Source organism: Panicum virgatum, chromosome 9N (assembly GCF_016808335.1).
Source record: "Panicum virgatum strain AP13 chromosome 9N, P.virgatum_v5, whole genome shotgun sequence".
In the NCBI taxonomy this organism is placed as follows: domain Eukaryota; kingdom Viridiplantae; phylum Streptophyta; class Magnoliopsida; order Poales; family Poaceae; genus Panicum; species Panicum virgatum.
In genome coordinates, this window is record NC_053153.1 from 21433330 (window position 1) to 21456298 (window position 22969).

The 22969-nt window shown below is 45.6% G+C and overlaps 3 protein-coding genes across 4 annotated transcripts; 1 reads left to right on the forward strand and 2 right to left on the reverse strand.

The window, feature by feature from the left end:
* The first annotated feature begins 2200 nt into the window (after positions 1–2200).
* On the forward strand, positions 2201–2859 carry LOC120688838 (uncharacterized protein DDB_G0284671-like). Its single transcript, XM_039971202.1, has 2 exons — positions 2201–2500; positions 2620–2859. Exons 1-2 carry the CDS (start codon positions 2201–2203, stop codon positions 2857–2859), a joined length of 540 nt encoding a protein of 179 aa, XP_039827136.1.
* Positions 2860–9720: 6861 nt separating this feature from the next.
* LOC120688215 (protein DETOXIFICATION 42-like) lies at positions 9721–16272 on the reverse strand. 2 transcript variants are annotated; one of them, XM_039970410.1, is made up of 13 exons: positions 16057–16272; positions 15800–15921; positions 14619–14825; positions 14362–14549; positions 13778–13913; positions 13003–13099; positions 12764–12864; positions 12302–12465; positions 11962–12033; positions 11773–11889; positions 11306–11401; positions 11090–11211; positions 9721–10096 (listed from the first exon to the last, which is right to left on the reverse strand). In XM_039970410.1, exons 1-13 carry the CDS (start codon positions 16179–16181, stop codon positions 10054–10056), a joined length of 1590 nt encoding a protein of 529 aa, XP_039826344.1. In that variant the 5' UTR covers positions 16182–16272; the 3' UTR covers positions 9721–10053. The 2 variants fall into 2 exon arrangements, 1 of the variants encoding a protein (XP_039826344.1); XR_005681001.1 differs by lacking the exon at positions 9721–10096 and having other exon boundaries at positions 11096–11211; positions 11773–11831.
* Positions 16273–18116: 1844 nt separating this feature from the next.
* LOC120688216 (CBS domain-containing protein CBSX5-like) lies at positions 18117–20331 on the reverse strand. Its single transcript, XM_039970411.1, has 2 exons — positions 19845–20331; positions 18117–19199 (listed from the first exon to the last, which is right to left on the reverse strand). Exons 1-2 carry the CDS (start codon positions 20165–20167, stop codon positions 18398–18400), a joined length of 1125 nt encoding a protein of 374 aa, XP_039826345.1. The 5' UTR covers positions 20168–20331; the 3' UTR covers positions 18117–18397.
* Positions 20332–22969: the final 2638 nt, after the last annotated feature.

The following is a 22969-nucleotide window of genomic DNA, read 5'->3' on the forward strand; positions in this document are numbered from 1 at the left end:
GCATCTCCGCCTCGCTCGAGAGTAGCGAATCTACCCTCGAGCGGGTAGCTCATCTTCGCCTCACTCGAGGCCACCCCTCGGCGCAAGGGACAAACAACCTCGCCGCCCAACTGCTCGTCGTACGAAGGCATTAAAAGCCAGCCACTCCGCCACGGCTCAAAGGACGGGCGGCGTCAGGCCGCCATTCCCACAGTGGATGTGACCGGGTTCCATCCGCTGACTCCGGTCGCCATTCCGCCATCCCGGATGCTGTAGCAGCACCTTGGGACTGCAACGCGGAACAAGATGGGCTCGGCACTGCTCCCATTACTGTTCTGCCGACACCGACCATCCGGACCTCTCCCCTTGAGAAGTCCGGGACCTCCACGTGTCCCCCGGACCTTCCAGTGTGCACACGCGTGCTCCGACCAAGGGGTCCGGGGCCGTCGCGCGCCATTACTACTGCTAGACCGCAGGGCCCACTGCACGCCATCACGCCGCCTGCAGAGACACTGCAGGACGACCGGCGCGATCTTCGCAGGAACAAGGACGAAATCCAGGACGACAGCGACGCACGCCGCCTTCCTACAGTGTGCTTCCTACAGTGTCCGACCACTGTACCCCACGATTCAGGGGAGGACGACGACTTCCAAGCCCCATTCATGTGTCCCGCCCCTCCTTGTAACTATAAAAGGAGGAGGCGGGCTTTCTTTAGACTCTCTCGGCTGGACTCTGGGCTGCTGGATTCTAGTCTGCTTGGTCTCTCTGGCTTATCTCTCCAAGAGGACGTTCAGGAACAACTGAGCATTCCTCTCAACCGACTCCACTCCTAGCTGAGACTTGGGAGCTTCTCTCCCTCTCTCGCCTTGCTTGTACCCCCAACTACAAGCGCTCCGGGTGCAAGATAATACAGTACCCTCACACACCCTCTTTGCTGGACGTACGGCCCCGCGGCCGGAACCAGGATAAACCGTGCGTTACTGTGATTGCCTCTTGCATCATCGTCTGGGACGAGGAAACACGCAGCATTTACTAGTTGGGATTTGGGCCCCCGGGTCGGGACACCGACACTGGCCGATAGCAACCTTAAAAAATGAGCACACCTGCCCACCTAGAAGGGACAACCGTCTGGTAACTGCAAGAAGAATAGCAAAAAAGTATGAGAAGATGATCATGGCTAACCCAACTTGGAGGCTTGATAGTATGAAGAGTACTGTGCAGGAAGAAATATTTGCAGATGTGACTATACCAAAATTGAAGAGGGCCAAAGGAATGGTTATGCAGAAGTTGTTCGATGCCACAAAGGGCCAACAACTACATGTATCCCCTTGCTTGGGCAGTGGTTGAGAAAGAGAACAATGACACATGGGATTGGTTCTGTGACATATTATTTAGAGATATACATGTTGGTTCAGGAGATGGATGGGTTTTCATTAGTGATCAACAGAAGGGCATTCTAAATGCTGTTGAGAAATGGGCACCAAATGCTGAGCATAGAAACTGTGCTAGACACATATATGCCAACTGGAAGAAAAAGTTTAAAAAGAAGGAGTGGCAAAAGAAATGGTGGAGATGTGCCAAGGCCCCATGCCCAATGTTGTTCAACTTGGCTAGGGCAAAACTTGCACAGGCAACTAGAGAGGGAGCACAAGCAGTACTTAATACAGACCCAAGTCACTGGAGCAGGGCATGGTTCAAAATAGGGTCCAACTGTGACTCTGTGGATAATAATTTATGTGAGTCTTTCAACAAATGGATTGTGGAAGCCAGGTTCTTTCCAATTATTACCATGCTTGAGACCATAAGGAGGAAGGTAATGGTTAGGATCCAAGAAAATAGTACCAAGGTGGAAAGGTGGGGTACTATGATCTATCCCAACATCTTGAAGAAAGTCAATGCATATATCACTCAGTCTGGATTTTGTCATGCAGTTTGCAATGGTGCTGAGTGCTTTGAAGTGGTGCACTGGGACCACAGATTCACAGTGAATCTGTTGGAGAAAACCTGTTCTTGTAGGTACTAGCAATTATCAGGTCTCCCATGTCCTCATGCAATCAGTTGCATCTATTTTAGGACAAATTCACTTGAAGAATACATTGCATCATGCTATTCAGTATCAGAGTTCAAGAAAACATACAGTCACTACCTTCAACCATTAGAGGGAATGCGTAGCTAGCCCATCTTAGATAGACCGAAGCCTATAGCTCCACCATATGTCAGGATGCCGGGAAGGCCAAAGAAAGAAAGGAGAAGGGACTCAACTGAAAAACCAAAGAGTACAAGAATGTGCAAGGTTGGGACAGTCATAAGATGCAGGATTTGCAAAGGTGTTGGCCACAACAGAGCAACTTGTAGTAAGAGAAATGGTCCACCATCAGCTTCAGGACCAGCAGCTTCAGGTGCAGCAGCAGCATCAGGTCCAAGTGCCAAGCTCATCATGTCAAGTACCAAGTACAGCTCTTCTAGTGCAGCAGGTGGTACAAGCAAAAGGAAAAGGAGTAAGGCTCCATCAAAGTCAAAGGTATGAAAATTGTTTATTTACTTAACAATTTATTTCACTTAACAATTTATTTCACTTAACAATTTATTTCAGCCAGTTCACATAATATTAAAATTGTTGCCTTGCATCAGAAGGCATAGGTAGATGTTACTAAGACATCAGCCATGGCCAAGGTGTCCACAGCAAGAGGTGGTGATGCTTCTATCAAGCTCCATGCACAAGTTCCCCTATCTCAAGCCAGCTCCAGTGTAACTGTTAATGTATCCTCAGGATTAGCATTTACTAAGGCCAAAGCCCAGGAACCATCAGGGAGGAGAAAGACAACAAAACCTGCCAAGTTCAGTGAATATTTGATGCTACCTCCTGCTGGTACTAAGTAATGCAAGAGTGCAAGCTTATTTATGTGTCTCAACTTAGTTCTGTATGAACTTTATGTAATGCCAAAATTGCTGGCTTATTTGTGTTATGTGTGAACTTCATGTAATGCCAAGACTGTTGGCTTATTTGTGTTGTGTGTGAATTTGATGTACTGCCAAGACTGTTGGCTTACTTATGTTATCTCTGAACTTGATTACTTTGAACAATGCCTTGCATACCATTACTCCACTACATTACATAGAGTCGACACAGACATTACATAGCAATCACTTCCTACAGATTAGAGCTACCACGACAGCAATGCAAACACCAATTACAAGCCTAAGCACAACTCTCTCCTTCTGTAACATTTCCACAGTTGTCTTCAGTTCAGCATTTGCAGCTTCTTTTTCAGCTAGCAGCCTGTTCAGATGTCCAATCTGTTCATATTGACCCTGCAGAGCATTCTCATCAGCATTCTGAGCAGTTGCAAACCCTTCTTCCATCTCCTTCTTCTTCTTCTTCAGTGACCTGACAGCATCGCGCAAATCTCTGAGAAGCTGGGCTATGAATGGAGTCGTCATGTTGTTCTCATACCACTTCCAGAAATCACATCCACCAACCTAAAATCACAGAATAAATTGAAGCAAAACAACTACAAACAGACACTGAAACTACTGGTATATCAACTCACCCGTGCAAAGAAGCACTTTAGGTACCTTCGTCCTGGATTCTCGTCACTCCATGAAATCCACCTTGCCGCCTTGGCTCCGCACTTGCAGTTCACCGCCGGCTCATACTCCAGAGGTCGCTCGCGGTAAGGGATGGGCGAGGAGTAATCCTCGATGTTGTAGCCGCTCCATGCTCGGGAGGAGGTGCTTGAGTTCCTCGAGCTCCTGGATGTCGCCATCAAGGCCGCCGTCGCCCCGTGCTCGCCGCCGAGGGCGCCGCCGCCGTGGTGGTCGCCGCCGCCTCTAGGGTTAGGGTTCTGGAGCGGGTGGGCAAATTCTGAGTGGGCCGCGCGGGGTCAAGAGCCCATTCAAGTGGCTGACTGGGCGACGAAGTCCACGTCGGACGGGTGACGAGGCAAAAACCGCGGTGGATTCGGCTCAGGGGGGAATTTGCCCGGTTTCGTTAGTTCAAGGATGCATTATGTCTGGTTTTGGAGTTCGAGGTTGAAAATCGGACTCTCGGGAAAGTTTAGGGTTGAAAATAGGACTTTTCCCTTTTTTTTCTTCTAAAATTTGTTGTTACTAGCAAGATGGCCCGTGCGGCACCACATGCTTTATGTTAATATGATATTACATTTATCTCAGAATATAGCTATTTTTAAGTTATATCTTGATTCCTGTCAAAATCACCACTCTAACTTTGTTGAGCAGATCAATTATTTGACTTTGATGCAAGCATTCTTAAAATCGTTATAAAAAACATTCTTAAAAAAACAGCATATTCCAACACACATTGCTGACAAGCTGTCCGACCAAACGCGTGATTTGTGTTGCCGTCCGGCCATGAGAGATCGACCCATCGCCTTGCAACGGAGGGGCAACGGAGGGGGCGGGCGGCTATGCTGTCGCCTCTCGATCCAGCTGCCCGGCTTGTATGGCCCCTGCACCGTCCGGCCACCTCCCTCCAAACAAGAAGCTAGAAGCTGCAGCTAGCGCCTCCCCACCTCCCCCATCATATTTTTTCGCGATTCGCGCCGCACGCCGCTCGCTCGGGGTCGGGCGTGCCGCGCCGCTGCTCCCCTCGCCGCTCGCTGCCCCGCTGCTTGCTCTGCGCCGCGTCTCGCCCGCTCCGCCGCGCTGCGCCACAGCTCGCCGCTCTGGTCCCCAGCGGCCGGGCGGAGGCCCAGGGAGTGTGGAGCAGCGCCGCGAGCTCCAGCAAGGGGAGGCTCCCGTCGCGGTCAAGATCGGAGCGAAGGAAGAGGTTGCGGCCGCCCGAGCGGGTATAACTGCGGTCGGTGAAAAAAACAATTGATTTGGCTAACATTAAATTTCTATAAGTCTCTACTTTCTCTCACTTCTCTTGGCCCTGACACATGAGTAGAAAGCCTCGATTTGGATGAAAAATATTTTTAATTATTTTCGATCTTTATAGTATAGATAGAAAAATAGATAGATATGAAGAAAAAAAATATCTTCAATAATTTTCTATTTGTTCTCTTCAACAATAAAAAATATAGACTCACAAGGTTTCTGCTCCCGCAAAATCTTCCCCTGTCGCGCCAAAACGATTTTTCTCCCGGCATATGGCGCCTCCCTGCCGCCGCCGCGCCGCATTTTTACACGAAAGAGGGGGATTTGGCATGTGTGTATCGTATGTGCCATTTTTTATTTTCTTCTATCTCTTATCCTTGCAGCACTATTGCAGCACTATTGTTCACTAAGACGTCAGTTGTCAAATCTCATGGCAACATTTACAAATTTCCTTATCGGCATTTTTTTTAATTATTTTTTGTCCGATCAATTAGTGGAACAAGTTGTAATGTTTTCTATTTCAGAATATATTTATTTTTTCTTTTATATTGGAAAGACCTGCGGCTTTGCCGCCCGGATATATTTCACGCTATCAATTTATATTTCACGAGGATTTTAGTTCATGTATATAATAATTATGTTATATTTTGAACTTCTACCGACGTAACACTATAATTTAAATATTATATTATTTTGGGAATCGAAATGGATTTATGTTTTTTCTATATTTATTATGGTGAAAGGAGCCTAAAATTATTTATTAGGCATGACAGAGCACAGTTAGGTGTGTTTAGTTGGTGAAAAAATTTGGATTTTGGTACTGTAGCATATTTTATTATTACTTGACAAATAATATTCAAGTATGGACTAATTAGGCTTAAAAAATTCAGCTCGTGCTAATCAGTTTGTGTAATTTGTTATTTGTTTCAATTGCATTTAATGCTCCATGCATATGTTCGAAGATTCGATGTGACGAGTACCATGCAAAATATTTTGGGAACTAAACAGGGTCTTAGCCAGAAGCTTATTGTATTTTTGAAAAGAAAAGATATGAACTTGTAATAATGTGGCAATTAATAGATGTCATGGTATTATTTTAAAGAAAGTAGTAGTTATATTAAAATATGTCGCGTTATTGAAAGAGCATCTAGACCCATAGTGAGTTTTGGTATATTGATTGACACCGCGATTAAAGAACTAATCATTTTATTGAGTATTTGAGCAGGAATTAATCATCATATTAGTTATCTATATCAAGAGATGGATTAATGGTTAATGATAAAAGGCTCATGCAACAATATATGTGCTATGCTATAATTAAATGAGACGATATTGACAAGCAAAGATATTGTGAATGTTGATCTAGCAAGCATGAAAGGTAAAAAGGACTATGGTTTAATTCATATATGATGTCTCAAAGTAGAAGGCTTGCTAGTGATCAAATCAATTGAAGAAATGATTTTCATTCTAATGGCACAAGTCAATGCGAGCAAGATGGCTCTTGTGAATAAATGGTGAGATCGAAAGAAGAGTTTCAAAAGGATACCTAAATGACGATTTGGTGTGAGCAAGGAAACCGATAATAATTAAATCCAAAAATTTTAAGAGACAAGGAGAATTTCATATTAAGAGATGCCATTCATTAGAGAAGAAAAATGACTTGTGAATCAAAGTTGGATTTCATTGTTGATTTAAATGTGATACAAGTGTATATGAAACTCTATGTGATGCAAGGATGAAGAGTTGGGATCCGGAAAGCGTTTCGAGGGACTAAGTTTGGAGAAGGGCAATTGGGTTGGGCCGAAGGACCAATGCTAGGGTGAAGAAACTTTCTTATGGTTATTCAACTTGAAGAATCTTGGTCATGTAAGGTGTTTATATTGGCAAGTATCAATCTTTCTAGAATCATATTGTGAAGAATGTGACTTGAATTAGAAGTGGATCTCATTCAATGTTAAAGGTTCAAGTCACTAGCTCAAGGAAGATATGTTCAAAGTAAGGAAGAAAAGTTGGATGCACTCCTCAGGTTGAGAATTGATCAAAGCACGGCATATACGGCTAGTTAGTTTAAAAATCCGAAAGTTCTAGGTTGTTGAATCCGGAAATTCCGGGTTCTAACTGTCACCTAACGGCTAGTTTCTTTTGGACCGGCTATTTATATCCTTTAGCCCCTCCTTGTGGTTGCTGTTCCAGGCATTATTCTGTTGGTTGTTGGCCGTCCCAAAAAACTTGGTAGTATAGTTGAGCTCTCCCCAACCTCTCTTTGTGACATTGTATGATTCTAGTTGGACCTTTGAGTTGGGTTTGAGAGAGTGACTGCTTGAGAGCACTAAAGAGCACAACAGACCTTGAGCACTTGAGCTTAGCCGAAATTGTGTGATTTGTGTTTGTTACTCTTGGAGCGTGGCTCCTAGATGGCTAGGTGTTGGGTTCTCGGCTTTTTAATTATCCAATCAGTGAGCATACACGAAGGTTAGACAACTCAAAATGACAGAGTATCGCCTTCGCATTAGCACGTGTCTAGTACAGATTTGTTGGGGGTATTTATACCCCCAACCTACATTACATATGGACCATAATACCCTTATTTTCATGGAATATTCGCAGCATGTTTCGGTCCGAAGGTCACTTCCTAGAGGTTGGAGTGTACAATTTGACCATCTTCTCCGAATCGTAGACGAGACGCTACCCCGAAGCTTTGTTGCGACCTTCGGGTGTTGGAGCCGACCTTCGGGCTTCTTCTGTAACCTTCGATCATCAAGGCTAACCTTCGGGTTCCTGGCACCTCCGAGCTTCTTTTGCGACCTTCGGTTCGTCAAGGCCGGGCTTCGGGTTCCTTGTCACCTTCGGGAAATGCAGACTTGGCCTCTTGAAGTTCTTGTAACTTCGGGCAACCTCCGACTTCTGGAGTGACGATCCCCAACAGTAGCCCCTCACGGGCGAGGGCCAACTCTGACGGGCCGAACCCTCGAAGCATCGGTCGCCTGCAACTAGAAAAACGTCTCCCGTCGTCGGAGGTTGGCACGAGCCGAAGGTTAGTGTTTTACACGTGTCGTTGTTTTGTTGAGTGGCTCTTGAAATTCTTCTCGATTTTACCGTTGAAGGCACTGTTCACTTTTAGCTTCCTATATAAGGTTGGGGGGTGAAGATGTCGCTTTTCACGCCCCCTGATTGCTACGAAGCTCTGCTACTTTTTTCACCTGCCATGTGGAGGGCTGTGATTTGCTGAGAGCTTCTGAAGCCTTTTGTCGGGAGAGGTTGTGAAGGCACTTGCCTTCGAGGAAACTTTGCTTGCTTTGGAGTCGCCGTGAGTTTTTTTTTAAATGTTTGGTGTATATTTGACAGGGATGGCTCGGGTCAGGCTTATAGTGAAGGATATCTCCGAAGGTGCTGGTTCATCCGAGGAGAGGGATCACCTATCGGAGGGTGAGAAGGATCTGGCGAACGTTGACGCTGATCCATCTGAGCTGATGAAGCGGGACAAGCCTGAGCGGACTTTGAGGTTCGGACCTTCGCTAATGTCCACTGCTCTGATTGAGTCGTATGTTGAGAGGGGGTATTTTGCTGAGGGGATTTGCTGCCCACCCCAAGGAGAAGAGACCCCTAATCCTAAGGAGGGTGAAAGTGTGGTGTTCCGTGACTTTTTTGTTGCCGGATTGCGTCCGCCACTTGATCATGTTCTTCCGGAGATCTTGGCTAGATTTAAGGTGAAGATTCATCAGTTGACGCCGAATGCTATAGTGCAGCTTTCTAAGTTCTTTTGGGCAGTCAAGACCATCAGAGGGCCTGTTTCGGTAGATGGATTTTGCCGCTTGTACAAGCTCCATCCTCAGGGCCGTAAGGTCAGGTTTGAGGATGAGGATGAAGTTTTTAGTGCTCAGAGTGGGTGCTGCACCTTCATGCGAAGGTCTAATAAAACACTGAAGATCGATCGTGTTGAGATCTCACATTGTCAGAAGAATCGTTGGGATGATGACTGGGCCCAATATTGTGCAAAGTAGAAACCTAAATTGTGCATATGCAAGACGTAGGGGAATGATATACATATCAAGGAAGCCTCACACTATTTACCTGTGATGCAAACAATACACAAACAACGTAGCATTAGAAGTATACTTTTCACATTGGAAGATTATAGAATGGTAATTGCCTAATAACTTATCATGTCCATTGATCTTGGATGCATAACATCAAGGATGTGAATTCGGAAAGAACATTTCCTGTTCAAAGAATTATTCTCTACATTAACCTTGCACCACCTAGCAATAGGAAATATCACCATGTGGAGTCATGGAGGCGCATAGGGGGGGGGGCCTCGGGCGTGGTGGCGACGGCGGGAGGCGCAGCACGGCGGGCCGGCAACGGCGTCGAGCCAGCTGGGCGGGGATGTGTTCGCGGCCAAGCACGCAGGGAGCGGCGAGGCGGAGGGGGTGAGGTGGACGACGGAGGGCGGCGGCGGCGGCAAAAAAGGAATTGGCACGGGCAGACTGGAGTCGATTTGCAAGGGGTGATTTGCAAAAAAACGAGATTACTATGGCTAATGGCTGGCGGTTAAGTGCAAAAACACCCATCTCTTTTCCTAGCCATCAGATTAGCATCTTGTGGTCTTGATTGAGAGTTTTCAAATTTGCACAGGCCTCCTGGTTTCTACCTGATACGCGGCCTCACTGAATTATGCTGATCATCATGCAAACTTTAAGTTCAATTTCAAAATGGGCATCAAGCATCGAAGGGAGTATTCTCCCCCTCTCTTTCATGTGCATTATGGTTGTGATCACATCTGTGCGCGAGAGATGAAAACCTGAAACCCACGCTTTTGAAATCCTTGAGTAAAGAGCTGAACGGCCGCACCCCAGGTTTTTAAGGACCTCGTGACGAACATTAATTAACAAGGCCCGTCACTTGTATGGCCTCTCTCGGACAGGACAGCTTTTATTGTAGCCTTTTGGCTTGCATATATTATGGGCACACTTCATGTCAAAATGACCCGAGACCAAACCCTAATTAGTAATTATCCACGCACTCGACCACTCCATTATGTGTTGCCAATAAATTCCTGTACGACGTGAAGTGTTAAGAATGAAGTGTTTGAAGAACCCACATGTACAATAGATCACAGCCCCCCTCCCCTGCGCCTAACACATGATGGAGGCTCGCACAGTCTATAGGGGCCGTCGTGCCAGTTAACGGCTTCCTGTTTTGTTCGAGAATAGATTCTTAGATGTGCGCCCATGTTCAGCTGCGAAGAAAAACCCATGGACCTCGTGCAGTCCCTATCCTGGAAGAAAAGAACAAAGATGAGCAGGTATAGCCATAAGTCAATGTTTATAGCAAAAGACACACTACAGCTGGTGTAACACGAAACTTGTCGAGCACAATGTCAACAGAACAAAGATCCCACATGCACAACCAAATCGATCTAGATGATGCCATGCTTTCCCAAGAGAAGGATTTGGTTCTCTCGTGAACACGAGTTGTGTGTTTTTATGTCTACTGGAATGTAATGCTTTGCTTTCCCTACGGGCCACCCACCTCCCAAACATGCGCTGGCCCGTGGAATGAAATCGATTTGTTATTCAATGTTGCGGCATACCGCAAAATTTCAAATATCATTGATGGAAGTGGGCACTCACTATTCTTGATAGAGAGCCAAATCTTGTGTCAGAACAAAATCTTTCTCTTTGTCTAGGGCCCCGTTTGGTTTTGTAGCGTGCTAGTGAATAGTGACATTTTGACCACTAATTACGGTGTCAAATAAAGCCAGTTTACAAAAGCTAAAGCTAGTTTACAAAAGCAACTTCAGAACCCCCGCCCTAGTGACTCTAAAGAATCTAATGAGGTCTTTGACCGCGCGATTAGAGGATGGTTACTGTAGCATCACTGTAGCCAATCATCAATTAATTACCGTCATTAGATTCGTCGCGAAAAGTTACACCCATCCCTGAAAAGGTTTTGCAAATTGACTTCATTTACTACTTCATGCATAGAAGATTCTCTTGTAGAATGGAATAGCGCAGCGTGAACCAAACGAGGCCTAGGTTATAGAAGAACAGTTGGCTTCTTAACATGATACCTGTTTGGACCCCCCCCCCCCCCCAAAAAAAAAGAAACTCTAGCTCAAATCTCAGCAGGGTTTCACTTTATATGCGACAAAGATGTATCTTGGATGGCTTAAGAACAGACGTAGAGGGTTTCAGCTTCTGTGTTAAACTGGATAAATTTTGAAGCATTCATGACCAAATGAAACATTGGAATGGTTCGATGATTTTACCTCCAAAATCCAGCAAACATCCGGAGGCTCATGTAGATTACCAAAGCTACCCAAATTCCAGTAAAGCCACTATAACTTGCAAGTGTGAGTATGCAAATGATACTGATAATAGCGACAAGGACCTGATGATACAAATTCAGTACAATTTGTAAGAGAAAAGTTTTTTAAAAAAAAACAATACAGGACAGCTAGAAGAACAGAAGTTTGTCAACTTGCCATTGAGTAGGCAGCATATCCAAAATCTGACGCTCCATAGTTGATTCCATCAAATACAAAAGCCAAAGCGTTGATTGGTTGAGTAAGACAGACAAACTGGACAGGGGAAAAATCAACAGTTTAGTTAAAGAAATTTTGAGTAATACTACCTCCAGTTGACTTTACATGTCGTAGGACAATTGGCCAACAATTTTTCCTAATTAATCTCTCTTTGAAATGCTTGTCTGCAGTTTTTTTTCTCCTACGAGTCTCAGGAAACATGCAGACTGATGAAAGAAATGACAGCAAACATGCAGAATGTCATGTATTCATGAATGTTTCGAAATAGCCTCCAGCATCATGTATAAATGACCAGAGGCAGTATTCATTTCAAGCTACCACACCAATGGAGATAATATGAACCTAACAATAGGATATCAAGAATGAAAATTGCCATACTCTTAGCTTTCAGTATAGTGAAACCATACTGGTATTCCTATGTAGATATGATGCAGTACACCCTGATCACTCGTAAATAACCTTGATCCTATACGCAAACCAATACCAAGAAGTAAACTTAGGAGAAGTCCCAAGACCAATGCCAGCTGCAATATAAGAAGCGCGTCTCAAAGGCCATGGAAAATGTCTCAAATAGAAAAGCAAGATAAATAACATACCTGCAGGACACGAGAAGCGGTGGCAGTAGCCTTTGGATAGTCCTTACGAGCAAATGCGCTTGCAAGTATAGCCTGGTGAAATATGATCCGGATTTATGAGAAATAAACCAAAAGACAAAATGCAGGTCACATCACTCCCAACATATCAATATGCATTATCCTAACACAGATAGGAATATTAAATGCTGTATGTTTCAGTTATTGGCCAGTATCTCATAAATTTTCCTTGTGTAGGTGCATCCAAAAACCCATGTTACCAATCATGCTAACTGAGCTTAAACGTCATGAAAATTTCAGTAAGGAAGGTTAACAGTAAGGGAAAGCAAAAGGGTTCCCTTACCTGACCAGCAAAAGCTAATCCATCTGCAAGAAGCGAACAAGCCAACCAGGTCTGCAAGCAGATCTGGAATGCAGCCATTGGAGTTGAACCCAGTCGTGCAGCCATTGATGCAGATAGTGTCACACAACATGTGGCGGCAATAACTCGTGCAAGTAACAAAAAACCTAGGTTGTGAAAGAAGAAGATCTTAATACAATTAGTATGTGATTTAAACAGCGATTGAAAAGAAGATCTTCAATATAGAATTAAATGGTGTCATAGCTTAAATAAATAAGGAAAAAGATTTGTTGTGCCAATGCCAACTAAAAAAGGGCAGATAAATGGTTCACTAATGAGCATCATCGAATGGAAAAAATTTCAGTACACAGACAATGTCAGAGCATGAATCAGTACATTAGCAATATGGGTATGGAAAAGAGTGTTATATCTTAGTTGGAGTCAAGTGTAATAGAAACAAATTACCATTTTTAAGAAACCGACCAAACTGCAGGTGATTCAAGCTGGGTGGGAACAAATCTATACGGAGCCATAATCTCCATAAGAGTATAGATGCAATAAAGTATCTGCAGAATGTTCCACCATACACTATCACAAAAGATAGAACACGAGAATTATAAACTTTTGGATGTAATGCGCCTCCCATCTCGATAGGAAAGAAAAAGGCAAAGGTATCTATCAGAGGAAACAATACCACTACTTACTGTGATATAACATGAGCAATGGCAGCACCCTTGACACCATATTGGAACACAAACATAAATATTGGGTCCAAAACTATATTGATAGCATCTCCAGCCACTGAACATCATAAAAACATTAGACACGTTAGGGGGAAAAATGAAATCCTTCCAAAAAATATTGCCACAAATCATTAGCATTACATTACTCATCATGTAAATGACTAAATATGTTCAACTGACAAATATTATAATCGAATATATTGCAGTCAATGTTGGACCCTTCAATCCAAATTGCATGCATTCGAAATACTGGTTGAAAAGAATGTACTCAAGAATTTTAAGAGTAGTGTTAAGAGCATCGTAAACTACAGCTATTTGCGAAGTGGAAAAAGTTCGCTTTACTCCTCTCAATTATCGACATAAGTTGGTATAATTCAGATGCTCACAGACCGGATAACTTAACATCCAGAATCGGCCTCCTTAGTGGTTTAATGGCATAAGCTTAGTTGAATGTGGAATTGGCAGATATGAGCTGCTATTTCACCCGGGCTCCCTAGAGATTTTCATGCTTAGATGTGCCTCTCCAATGCATGTGTTGCCTACACCACCACATCACCAAGCACTCTGTATCCACATGCTATGATGACCACACACTGCCTTCTCCCACTAAAACGTTCCTATTTGAAACCTTTTCAGCACATTGCTTTTCTTTTTGTCGTGGTGGTATATGTGTTGGGGAAAGTGATAATTTCAAGTATATACAGTTCACCATCAAAGAAATGAAGTATTATTATACTAGTTGCATATAGAGGCGTCTTCGTATCCTTAAGTCCACGAAAGACTCCTTGCATTGCCAAAGATAAAAGAACAGCAGGAGCACCAAGAGATCTGAGAACCAAGTATTGTAATGCGGGCTTCATCATAGCAGAATCCTGTTGGAAAATAGTACTTTCATTTAATAAGTAATAGCTAATTGCTTATGGGAAAAGCAACAAAAAGCAAATCCCGAAGGTCGAACAGATTCTTGATAAAATTTTCAAACTCTTACAGTTTTCGAAATTAAACTGATAGAGTCTACTATATTGCAAAAAAAATCTTTTTTTTCCTAACGCACAGGAGAACTGCACATCATTACATTGAAAAGAGAAATAGAGTAAAAAAAGACTCGTGCGCACACATATATGAAACAAAACTACATGAACAAGTATATTCTCTAAACTTTTATGCAATAGATATTTTAGCAACCTAAAATAACATTTGTTTAGCTAGTTAGCAATAACAATATCAGTGTCCTCAATTGGAAACAAAAATGGTAATGTTTTTTTCTGTGGAACAGACTAGAGAACATCAATAGATAAAAAGGAATAAAGAAAATGTTACCGGTGTTACACCCATGTAACCTAAGATAGGTTTTGCAGAGAGAACAAGAAGTAGGGTTTCAAGTAGGCCGAGCACCCCACCAAGTAATAGTGCTGTACAGACTGATGGAATATTTTTCCTCTTTTGCTCAATACTGACCTCGCATGAGTCAGTTTCAAAAGATGATTTGCTGGTAGTGGCACTAGCCTCTGCAAGCAAATTTTAAGGTGTCAAGAAAGTATGGATTAATCATCTGCCCAAGCTTTTCAAAAGATTACCTTCAGCAGAAATCAGCTCTACCATTTCACTATCAGAAACAGCATGTTTATTTTCTTGATTTATTTTGTCTTTGTCTCTGCCATTGGACATAGCATCCTCCTCAGCAACAAATGATGTTGTGACACTAACAAGGGGGAATATTGCAATTCTTGAGACTTGATTAAACACAGCAATTGATACACCTACAGCTCCAAGTTCAACTGGACCTGTTTGTCACATATGAAAAGATATCATACCGACCAGATTACCTGTATAAAAGAGTAAATGCCCCAGCGATCCTGAAAATTAACCCATGGTCTCGTCTAGGTTCCTTATCAAGCTTAAGGACAAGTGCATTTATAAGGGGAAAAGAAGAAAAAATGAATATGTGTGATTATAGTAGCTGAAGAAAGTGTATGAATGTTCATTAACATTTAACAATTTGCTTTCAGCCAGGGAAAAAAAACTTTTCAGAACTTAAGAGTTATTTCAGCGCCTTTAAACAAGGAGATTTTGTTTTTAAAAGGAGAATCTGGTAAGGAAATTAATTATAAATGATATGACTTGTGTAGAGTGTAGACCACAGCTATTCTGCTGAAGTTTCCATTATCTTACACGGCATTACATATGCTTTTCAGTTGTTATTATGCAATTGTCTTAGTACCATCTCAAGTCTGAGGAACGACCATGGACCAACTATTACTGCGCTCAAATCCTCATGCTGTTTGACTTAATAAGAACAAGACAGGCAGACATCTGCAAACCAGAGCCTTGGCTAACCAATAAAAGATCAGTGTCAAAACATTCTTGCAAGTTACTAGTAGTCTAGTACATCTTAAAATCACAAGGGTAATATGCCATGTTAGTCTGCGAAAAATGGAGGTAATGACTCTTAAGTGTTTTTTTCCCTAAACCATTGGAAAGCATAATTTTGGTTGGTAAAAAAAGAAACAAGAAGAAAGCATATGCTTGACTTTTATAGCCTTTAAATCTTAATAAGAATAATGAGCAGACAGCTAAGTTAGTTCATCAAATTTACGTCCAACAAGCAGGTGCAGACTGCAGAGCATGGTAGGTTGGAAAGTCTCCGGTCTTAACCTATTTTTTTTTCCGGAGTTTCCTGGAGCAGGTTAGGACGGGGCGGAGACTTCGTATATAATAACGGGGAAAAGAAAATAAGATAATTAAGGCATGAGCAAACCTATGTGGCCAATGAAGGCCGTGTCGACGAGGGAAGCGACCGGGTCGGCCATGAGCGCGAGCGCGCCGGGCACCGCGATCCCCATGATCTCCCGCCCGAGCTCGTCCCACCTGAACGCGAGCCTGCGGAACGAACCAGCCGGAGCACCGGGGGAGAATAGTGGGGAATTTTGATATAATGAATGTAGATGAGGTCGACGCGCGCGCGGAAAAGAAAAAACAGAGAAAGCTAGCGGGAGACCGTTGGGGATGGCTCACCTGGCGTCCCGGAAGAACACCCTGAGCGGGTGGTGGCGGCGGTGCTCGCCGCCCGCTTCTTCCATGGCGGCGCCGGCGCTGCGGTCCAGGAGGCTCTCCTCGCGGACGCGGCGGGCGTCGCCCATATGCTGCGTGCCGCACGACGGCGCCTGCCTTTGCGAGTGGGATCGGGAAAGGGAATGGAATCGTGGACGGGTGCGCGCGCGTGGCGTGCGTGGCGCGGGTGGGCGACACGAGGGAAGGCATATGTGCGCGTCGCCCGCGGCTGAGGAAGGAGGACGAGGCGGGCCAGCCGGGCTCAGTTGGCGCCTCCCCCGCGGGGGCGCGCAGGCAGCAGGCTGGGGCTGGGCGCGGCGGGGGCTCCGGAAACGGTTTCTGCCTTTCTGGGTTCCGTTGGGTTGGGTGGCGTGGCGGCGACTGTCGCGTGCCGGAACCCGGATCAGTCGGTGGGGGGCGGTGGGCCTCGGCGATACTGTTGCAGTAGCGCTGCTGCTGCTGCTGCTTAATTCAAAAGCTCGGCCCGGCCCAAAGACACGGCGCGCCCGCGCGCCCGTGAGTCTGTCTGTGGCTTTCGCGGGATGGCCCAACGCACGAACGGGCCAGAGGAGGAGGAGCCATGCGAGGCCGGCTGGCCCAGCGAGGCAGCGAGAGACGACGAGAGCGACCGAGACCGCGTTGTTTCCACGGGCCGTCCAAGGCTACGGGAGCCTGGGATGATGATCGTTAGCCCTGCTAATGGGTTGGGTTGAAATGGGTTTTATGGGGTGGGTTTTGAAATGGAGTGTGTTTAGATAATTTAAAATGGGTTGTATTAGTTAATGGGTTGGGTCGGGGCGGATTCTATATAAATGCGGGTTGGGGTGGGTTGAAATGAATATTTTTTACAAAATAGTATAACTATATATATAAATGTGGGTCCCACGTGAGAGCTGGACTCTGAAATTAAAACCACGTGTTTATATCAGAAAATTTTATCGAAATTGACTGAATTTTGTTGGAGATGACTCAGTACGACTGGCAGCTATTTTGTGCAAAGCAGTGTGGCTAGAACTACCTGTGGGCCCCACATGAAGAGCCGGACCCTGGAATTAAAACCTCGCGTTCACACTATAAAATTTTATCGAAATTGACTGAAATTTGTTGGAGATGACTCAGTACGACTGGCAGCTACTCTGTGCAAAGCAGCGTGGGTAGAACTACACGTGGGCTCCACATCAAGAGCCGGACCCTAGAATTAAAACCTCGCGTTCACACTATAAAATTTTATCGAAATTGATTGAAATTTGTTGGAGATGACTCAGTACGACTGGCAGCTACTCTGTGCAAAGCAGTGTGGCTAGACATATATGTGGTCCCCACATTAAGTGTAGAACCACTAAATTCCTCTGCATAGTAGAACCCATGGGTTTTTATGGTTACCCGTTTATAATGGGGCGGGTTGGTTAGAGTTGAGAAATTAACTAATTGGATTGGGTGGGGTTGGATATCTAAATATGTTAATTTTGGGTAGGGTTGGGTATAGTGCGGGATCCAATCCATTAGCAGGGCTAATGATCGTCTTCCGAGCCCTGCTAGCCAGGCCATCGATCGAATCCTGGGCTGTAAATGTTTTTTCAGCGTCAGTACTCAGTATACGCATCGTTTTTATTCATTTATCAGTTGGCTCTCCATTTGTAGTGCCACTAGCCCACTACTCGATCCAGGCTGTGTTCAAATCTTTGCACAAAGATAAAGATGGCAGCTCGCCACTCATGTAGACATGCTGACATGAAGTCATGTTGATCTGCTCCAGTTTTACTTCCCACTTCCTATCCGTGCTCGAGATGCCCTCTGCACTCTGCTGCTCACCATAGCATAGGCCATGCACTGAAGCACCATGGGATGGACGAAGGTAGGAGTGGTAATGGGTCATGGGTCTTTTCACAGCCCAACAAGATCTTTAAATTATTTAGTTCAAAATTATATAAGATTAAAACCCGGCTCTTAGATTTTCTAGTTCAAAACCTTGGGCCCTTTACCACCCCTAGACGAAGGACGATAGCTCAAAAAGACTCATGAACTGAAGCACAATAACCTACAGCATCAAGGCGCAATGCTGCATTATTTATAGAAATCGACTTAATTAAAGAAATATCAAGGTCCAAATTGTTCAGCAGCACCAAGCAAACACATAGTACTCCACAATGTCTCAACTTCAAGCCAACGAGTGTTTTCAGAAACTAAGGCACTTGATACAGAGACAACAGTTCAAGTTCATCCCACTTCAGTTCACCACAAGATGCTAACGAGGGAACAGCAGGCCCTCTTCAGATCTCTGCAAAACTCGGAGCTTCTCGGCCGCTCACTGCAGCTGCTCCCGGAACACCCTCAGCACGTCCGCGAACGTGACTATCCCGGCGAGGCGGCAGTCGTCGTCCTCGTCGAGCACCCAGACGTAGCTCACCCGGTGGGCGAGCGCCTGCACCATCACGGCCACCAGCGAGCTCGCGGGGCTGCACACCACAGGCTCCTCGGCCGACCGGCGACCGAAGCTCCCCGACGGGCGCCTCAGCTGCGCCCGGCCGGTCTCCTCGTCGGAGGACGAGGAGGCGGAGAGGGAGGAGAACGACGACAGCGACTCGTCCTCGATCAGATCAAGCATGGCGTCGAGGCCCTTGTCCTTCAGCCCGGCCTTAACCGCGCGCAGGATATGCTCTGGCGGCGACCCGAAGTAGTCGGCGTAGGCCATGAGGTCCGCCACCGAGAGCGTGGCGATGGCCGCGGCCGCCGTCTCGTCGCACGCCGCGAGGAGGGCCGGGGAGATCTCGCCGACGAGGTGGCCGTCCTCGGTGACCGCGGCGACCGCGGTTTCCGTGGCGACGGCGCGGCGGATGAGGGGCACGGCGGACAGGGCCGACTCGCCGGGGCGCACCGAGAGGAAGTCGGTGCGCACGAGGCCGAGGGAGGACACGGAGCGCGCGGCGACATGGTAGAAGAGGCCGATGGAGTTGAGGAAGTAGCGCACGAGGTCCTCCTGTGTGAGCCAGCAGAAGTCGCCGGCGGCGGCGCCGCCGCCGCCGAGCTGCTTCTTGCGGCCGCCAGCGCGGAGCGGGACGGCGAGCACCTGCGCTCCGCTCAGGATCGCATCAAGGGCCTCCAAGATACTGCAAAAAAAGAAAAACCACATTGGTCAGCTCAAAACGACTGAATCTACGGATTGATTAAAAATGGGCAAGACGAGCAAGCCATGGACGAGATCCCATAAGAATCGCCAATTTTTCAAGAAAGATTCGATTAAATCGCCATTTTTTCAAGAAAGATTCGATTAAAACGCGCAATTTTCGAACCACATGCCAAGATGCCGCTTCTATTCCCAAGTGTATACTAGATCAAACGGCACAATTTTCGGGTCCCTAATTGCGAAGCCGGAAGCGGCTGATCCTATCAAGAATCTTGCAAGGACACAGGGGTGCATGTCTCAATCTCCGGGGAACCCACACGGCCACACCGAACCACACAACAAGACTGTCTCGGTGAATGAGGTTTTTTCTTCACCGCGTGACAGCCACTTGTTCGAATGTCGTCGCATATTCCAAGCAGGCAAGCAGAGATAAGACTCTTCAGGTACTTTTAGGGGGCAAAATAAATAAATAATGAAGCTAACGGGCGCTATTTTACCAGGCTGTCTTCCAATCAATTTTTTCGCAATTTTTGTAGGGATTTGACCAAATTCAGCAAGTTCCAATATTGAACGAATCTCACGCGTCATTTGTTAAAGCACCAAGAAAGACGCGGGAATTGAACCTTACCTCGAGCGGGGATCGACGCGGCGAACCTCTCCGGCGCCGTCCTTGGGCAGGATCGCGGAGACCGGCTTGGCGAGCGCGGCGGCGGGGCGGGCGAGAGCCTCGGGCTCGGTGCAGAGGAAGCAGAGCACGTCCGCGAGGCCGGCCCGGCCGACGACGGCGCGCGCTGGTCCGGTCACCGCGACGCAGCCTGCGGCGCCAGAGCGGGCCACCCTCCGGAGCGCGGCGGCGAGCTCGCCGACGGCGGCGGAGAGCGGGAGCGACCTCACGGCCGGCTTGCCGATGCACAGGTCCGACACCTCATTGGCCAGGAGGCTCACTGCCATGCACTCGCGGGGCGGGCCCTGGGCGTCGAAACCTCTCGCAAAGATTTTTCAGGGAGGAGGATTGCGGCGAGAAACCGCGGAGGCGTTTCTTGGTAGCCTGGTAGGGGGGCCGGAGGATTGGGGAGGAAGACGGAAAGGGTGGGGGAGATTTGGTTTCACCCCGCTGCTCGTGAGAGGGGGCGCTTTATATAGGCTTTGGGGTGGGAGAGGGGTAGGTACGCGGTTCAGGTCCGTAGAAAACCAATGACATGTGGGTCATATATGTGGTGGGTCCGAATGACGAGAGAGGCGGGTTGGTTTTAGGGTGACGGGGTGCAAACCCCTGCGCGGTTTACGCGGTGGGGGCGTCGAACGGTGTACCGTACGGTCTCGAAGTCGGCTGGAGCTGAGCTGACACCTGAGTCGAGCCGAGCTGGCTCGGCTGATTGCTTGCTGGGAGATTCGTGTAACGGGCCCTGCTGTTTTTGCAGTTTCGCCGGTGGAGCAAACTGGAAAAACGTTTCGAGGGGAAAACCACAAGAAGACAGACCAGTACTCCAGGTCTCCAGCACTAAATTCTCTGTTTAAAAAGGCATTCATGCAATGAAAAGTAGCAATGGATTGTCGGGAATACAGGGAAAAGTTCTTCAGTTACAATATACCTGAAGCTTTAGAGAATTCAGAATTGTGTGACTTACGTCCCAGTCAAAATATCATCTATCAGCTCAAAAGAATAGATCATATTGTACTAAGTATTCCTCTTATTGAGTACGGTAATGGCTAATTTATGCTAAGCTATACACCTACTTTTATATCAAGTACCCTTTGATGGATTCTAAATCTAATTAATGTGTCATAGATGCTGGCGCCACCTGGTAGTAGGTGGACAAATTGGACCTTTATTAACGGGACTCAACAACTTGCTTGACCAAGAAATTGCAACTGCTCTCCAGCTCTGTTACCAAGCTTCAAGGGAAGGGAAGCGTATACATTTCGAGATACTCGTATTTATTGGTCAGTTATGATCAAGCCATTCGAAGTAAATTTAAGATCAAGTTTATAGTTGAGACCAAGAATTGGTTGGATTTTTTTCTCAATAATGTACCTTGCAGTCTTGTAGACAAATGAATTAAACAGTTCCACAAAATCAGCAGCGATCCGGGGCTGACAATAATGTGTGCATATGATTTCTTGACCATAAACTTTTAAATGGAAATGGCCATAAATTTATCAGCAGCACAGGAGCAGCACAACATACAGATGTGAAATGGAATTTCTATTCATCGTTCGTGTTACTGCACGCGGTGATATCGCAAAGGGGTGGAGCGCAGTGGCGGATTTACAGGGCATTGCCGGGTGGGCCGCGGCATACCCTGTGATCCAATCTCGCTCAAGCATCTCATGTTGTTGATGTGAAGAAAAAAATCTTAACTTGCTCCCAATTCCTATATGTGGTCAATGAGTCAATGAATTTTAGGTATGTTTGGTTGCTAACCACACTTTGCCACACTTAAGCATAAGCAAGTGTAGCAAGTGTGGTAAAGAATTTGGTTGCCACACTTTTCTTGCCTAAGGGAAGTTTACCATACATTTTTTTGCCTATGATATATGGAGCTCAAAGGAATTTTGTTTAAACTTGGTTACCAACCAAACATCTATCAATAAAATTTCCCTTTTCAAAAAAATATCAACTTGATTAAATTTACATAAAGTTATGTGTGGCAAAATGTGACTAAGAACTAAAAACCTCTTCGTCTTGAGACGCAGACACATTCCTTCCACTAGCTCGGTGCCTCTGCCCTCCGGCAGGGCCGCAGGGGCCATCACCGCTGCTCCCCACAGGTGGCCGCCGGCGGTCCAAGCGAATCCTCTGAGTGGATTCGCATAATCGAGCCATCAACAGTTCAATGGTTCTGTACGTATGCAGTAGATTCATTGGCAGCACATCTCCTGAATCAATTGCATCGCTATTTCTCTGCGTAGTTTTCTAAGAGCGTGTTTAGTTTGCGAATTTTTTTTGATTTGCCTACTATAGCACTTTCATTTTTATTTGGTAATTAGTATCCAATCATGTACTAATTAGACTCAAAAGATTCATCTCATCATTTCCAACTAAACTGTGTAATTAGTTATTTTTTAAACTACATTTAATACTTCATGCATGTGTCAAAAATTTGATGTGACGGGGAATTTTGAAAATTTTTGGAACTAAACAGGGCCTAAATCTTGACGCTGGCGCATGCAACAGTCATCTCTTGGGTTCATGTCGTTTTTTGGTCTCAACAGAGTGCATCTTGCCCACCCCTAGGTGGTTGATCTGAATGTTTGGAACCTCTCGTGATGAGCTAATCTACTTAATTTTATATCAGAGCAACTGGTTAAATTTTTAATGCATAGTCAGCATTAGTTGAGCACTATGACGTTTCAGGCTTTCAGCTATTCAATGACAATGGCGAATACCATTAGTTGTTCACTGGGATTTTAAATCATGCTTAGCTTCATTTATACATATTTTAGACTCAATATATTTGAACTATTTATATTATCATTTATTCTTGTTCGAACTTAATGGGGTGATTTTAATACATTATACGACATTATAACATCTTTTAATATAGTATCATGTTCCTAGTTATTTTATACTTATATATTGAATTGATCAACATGTTGTATATATTAGAGTATTGGATTGGCATAGTCGGATGTAAAATTCTAGATCCGCCACTGGTGGAGCGGCCGCCGCCACTTCGTCTCGAGCTGCCACTTGCTCATGCGTCGGCCGTAGGAGTGTGAGCTAGAGGAGAGAGAGAGCTAGAGCAGCCG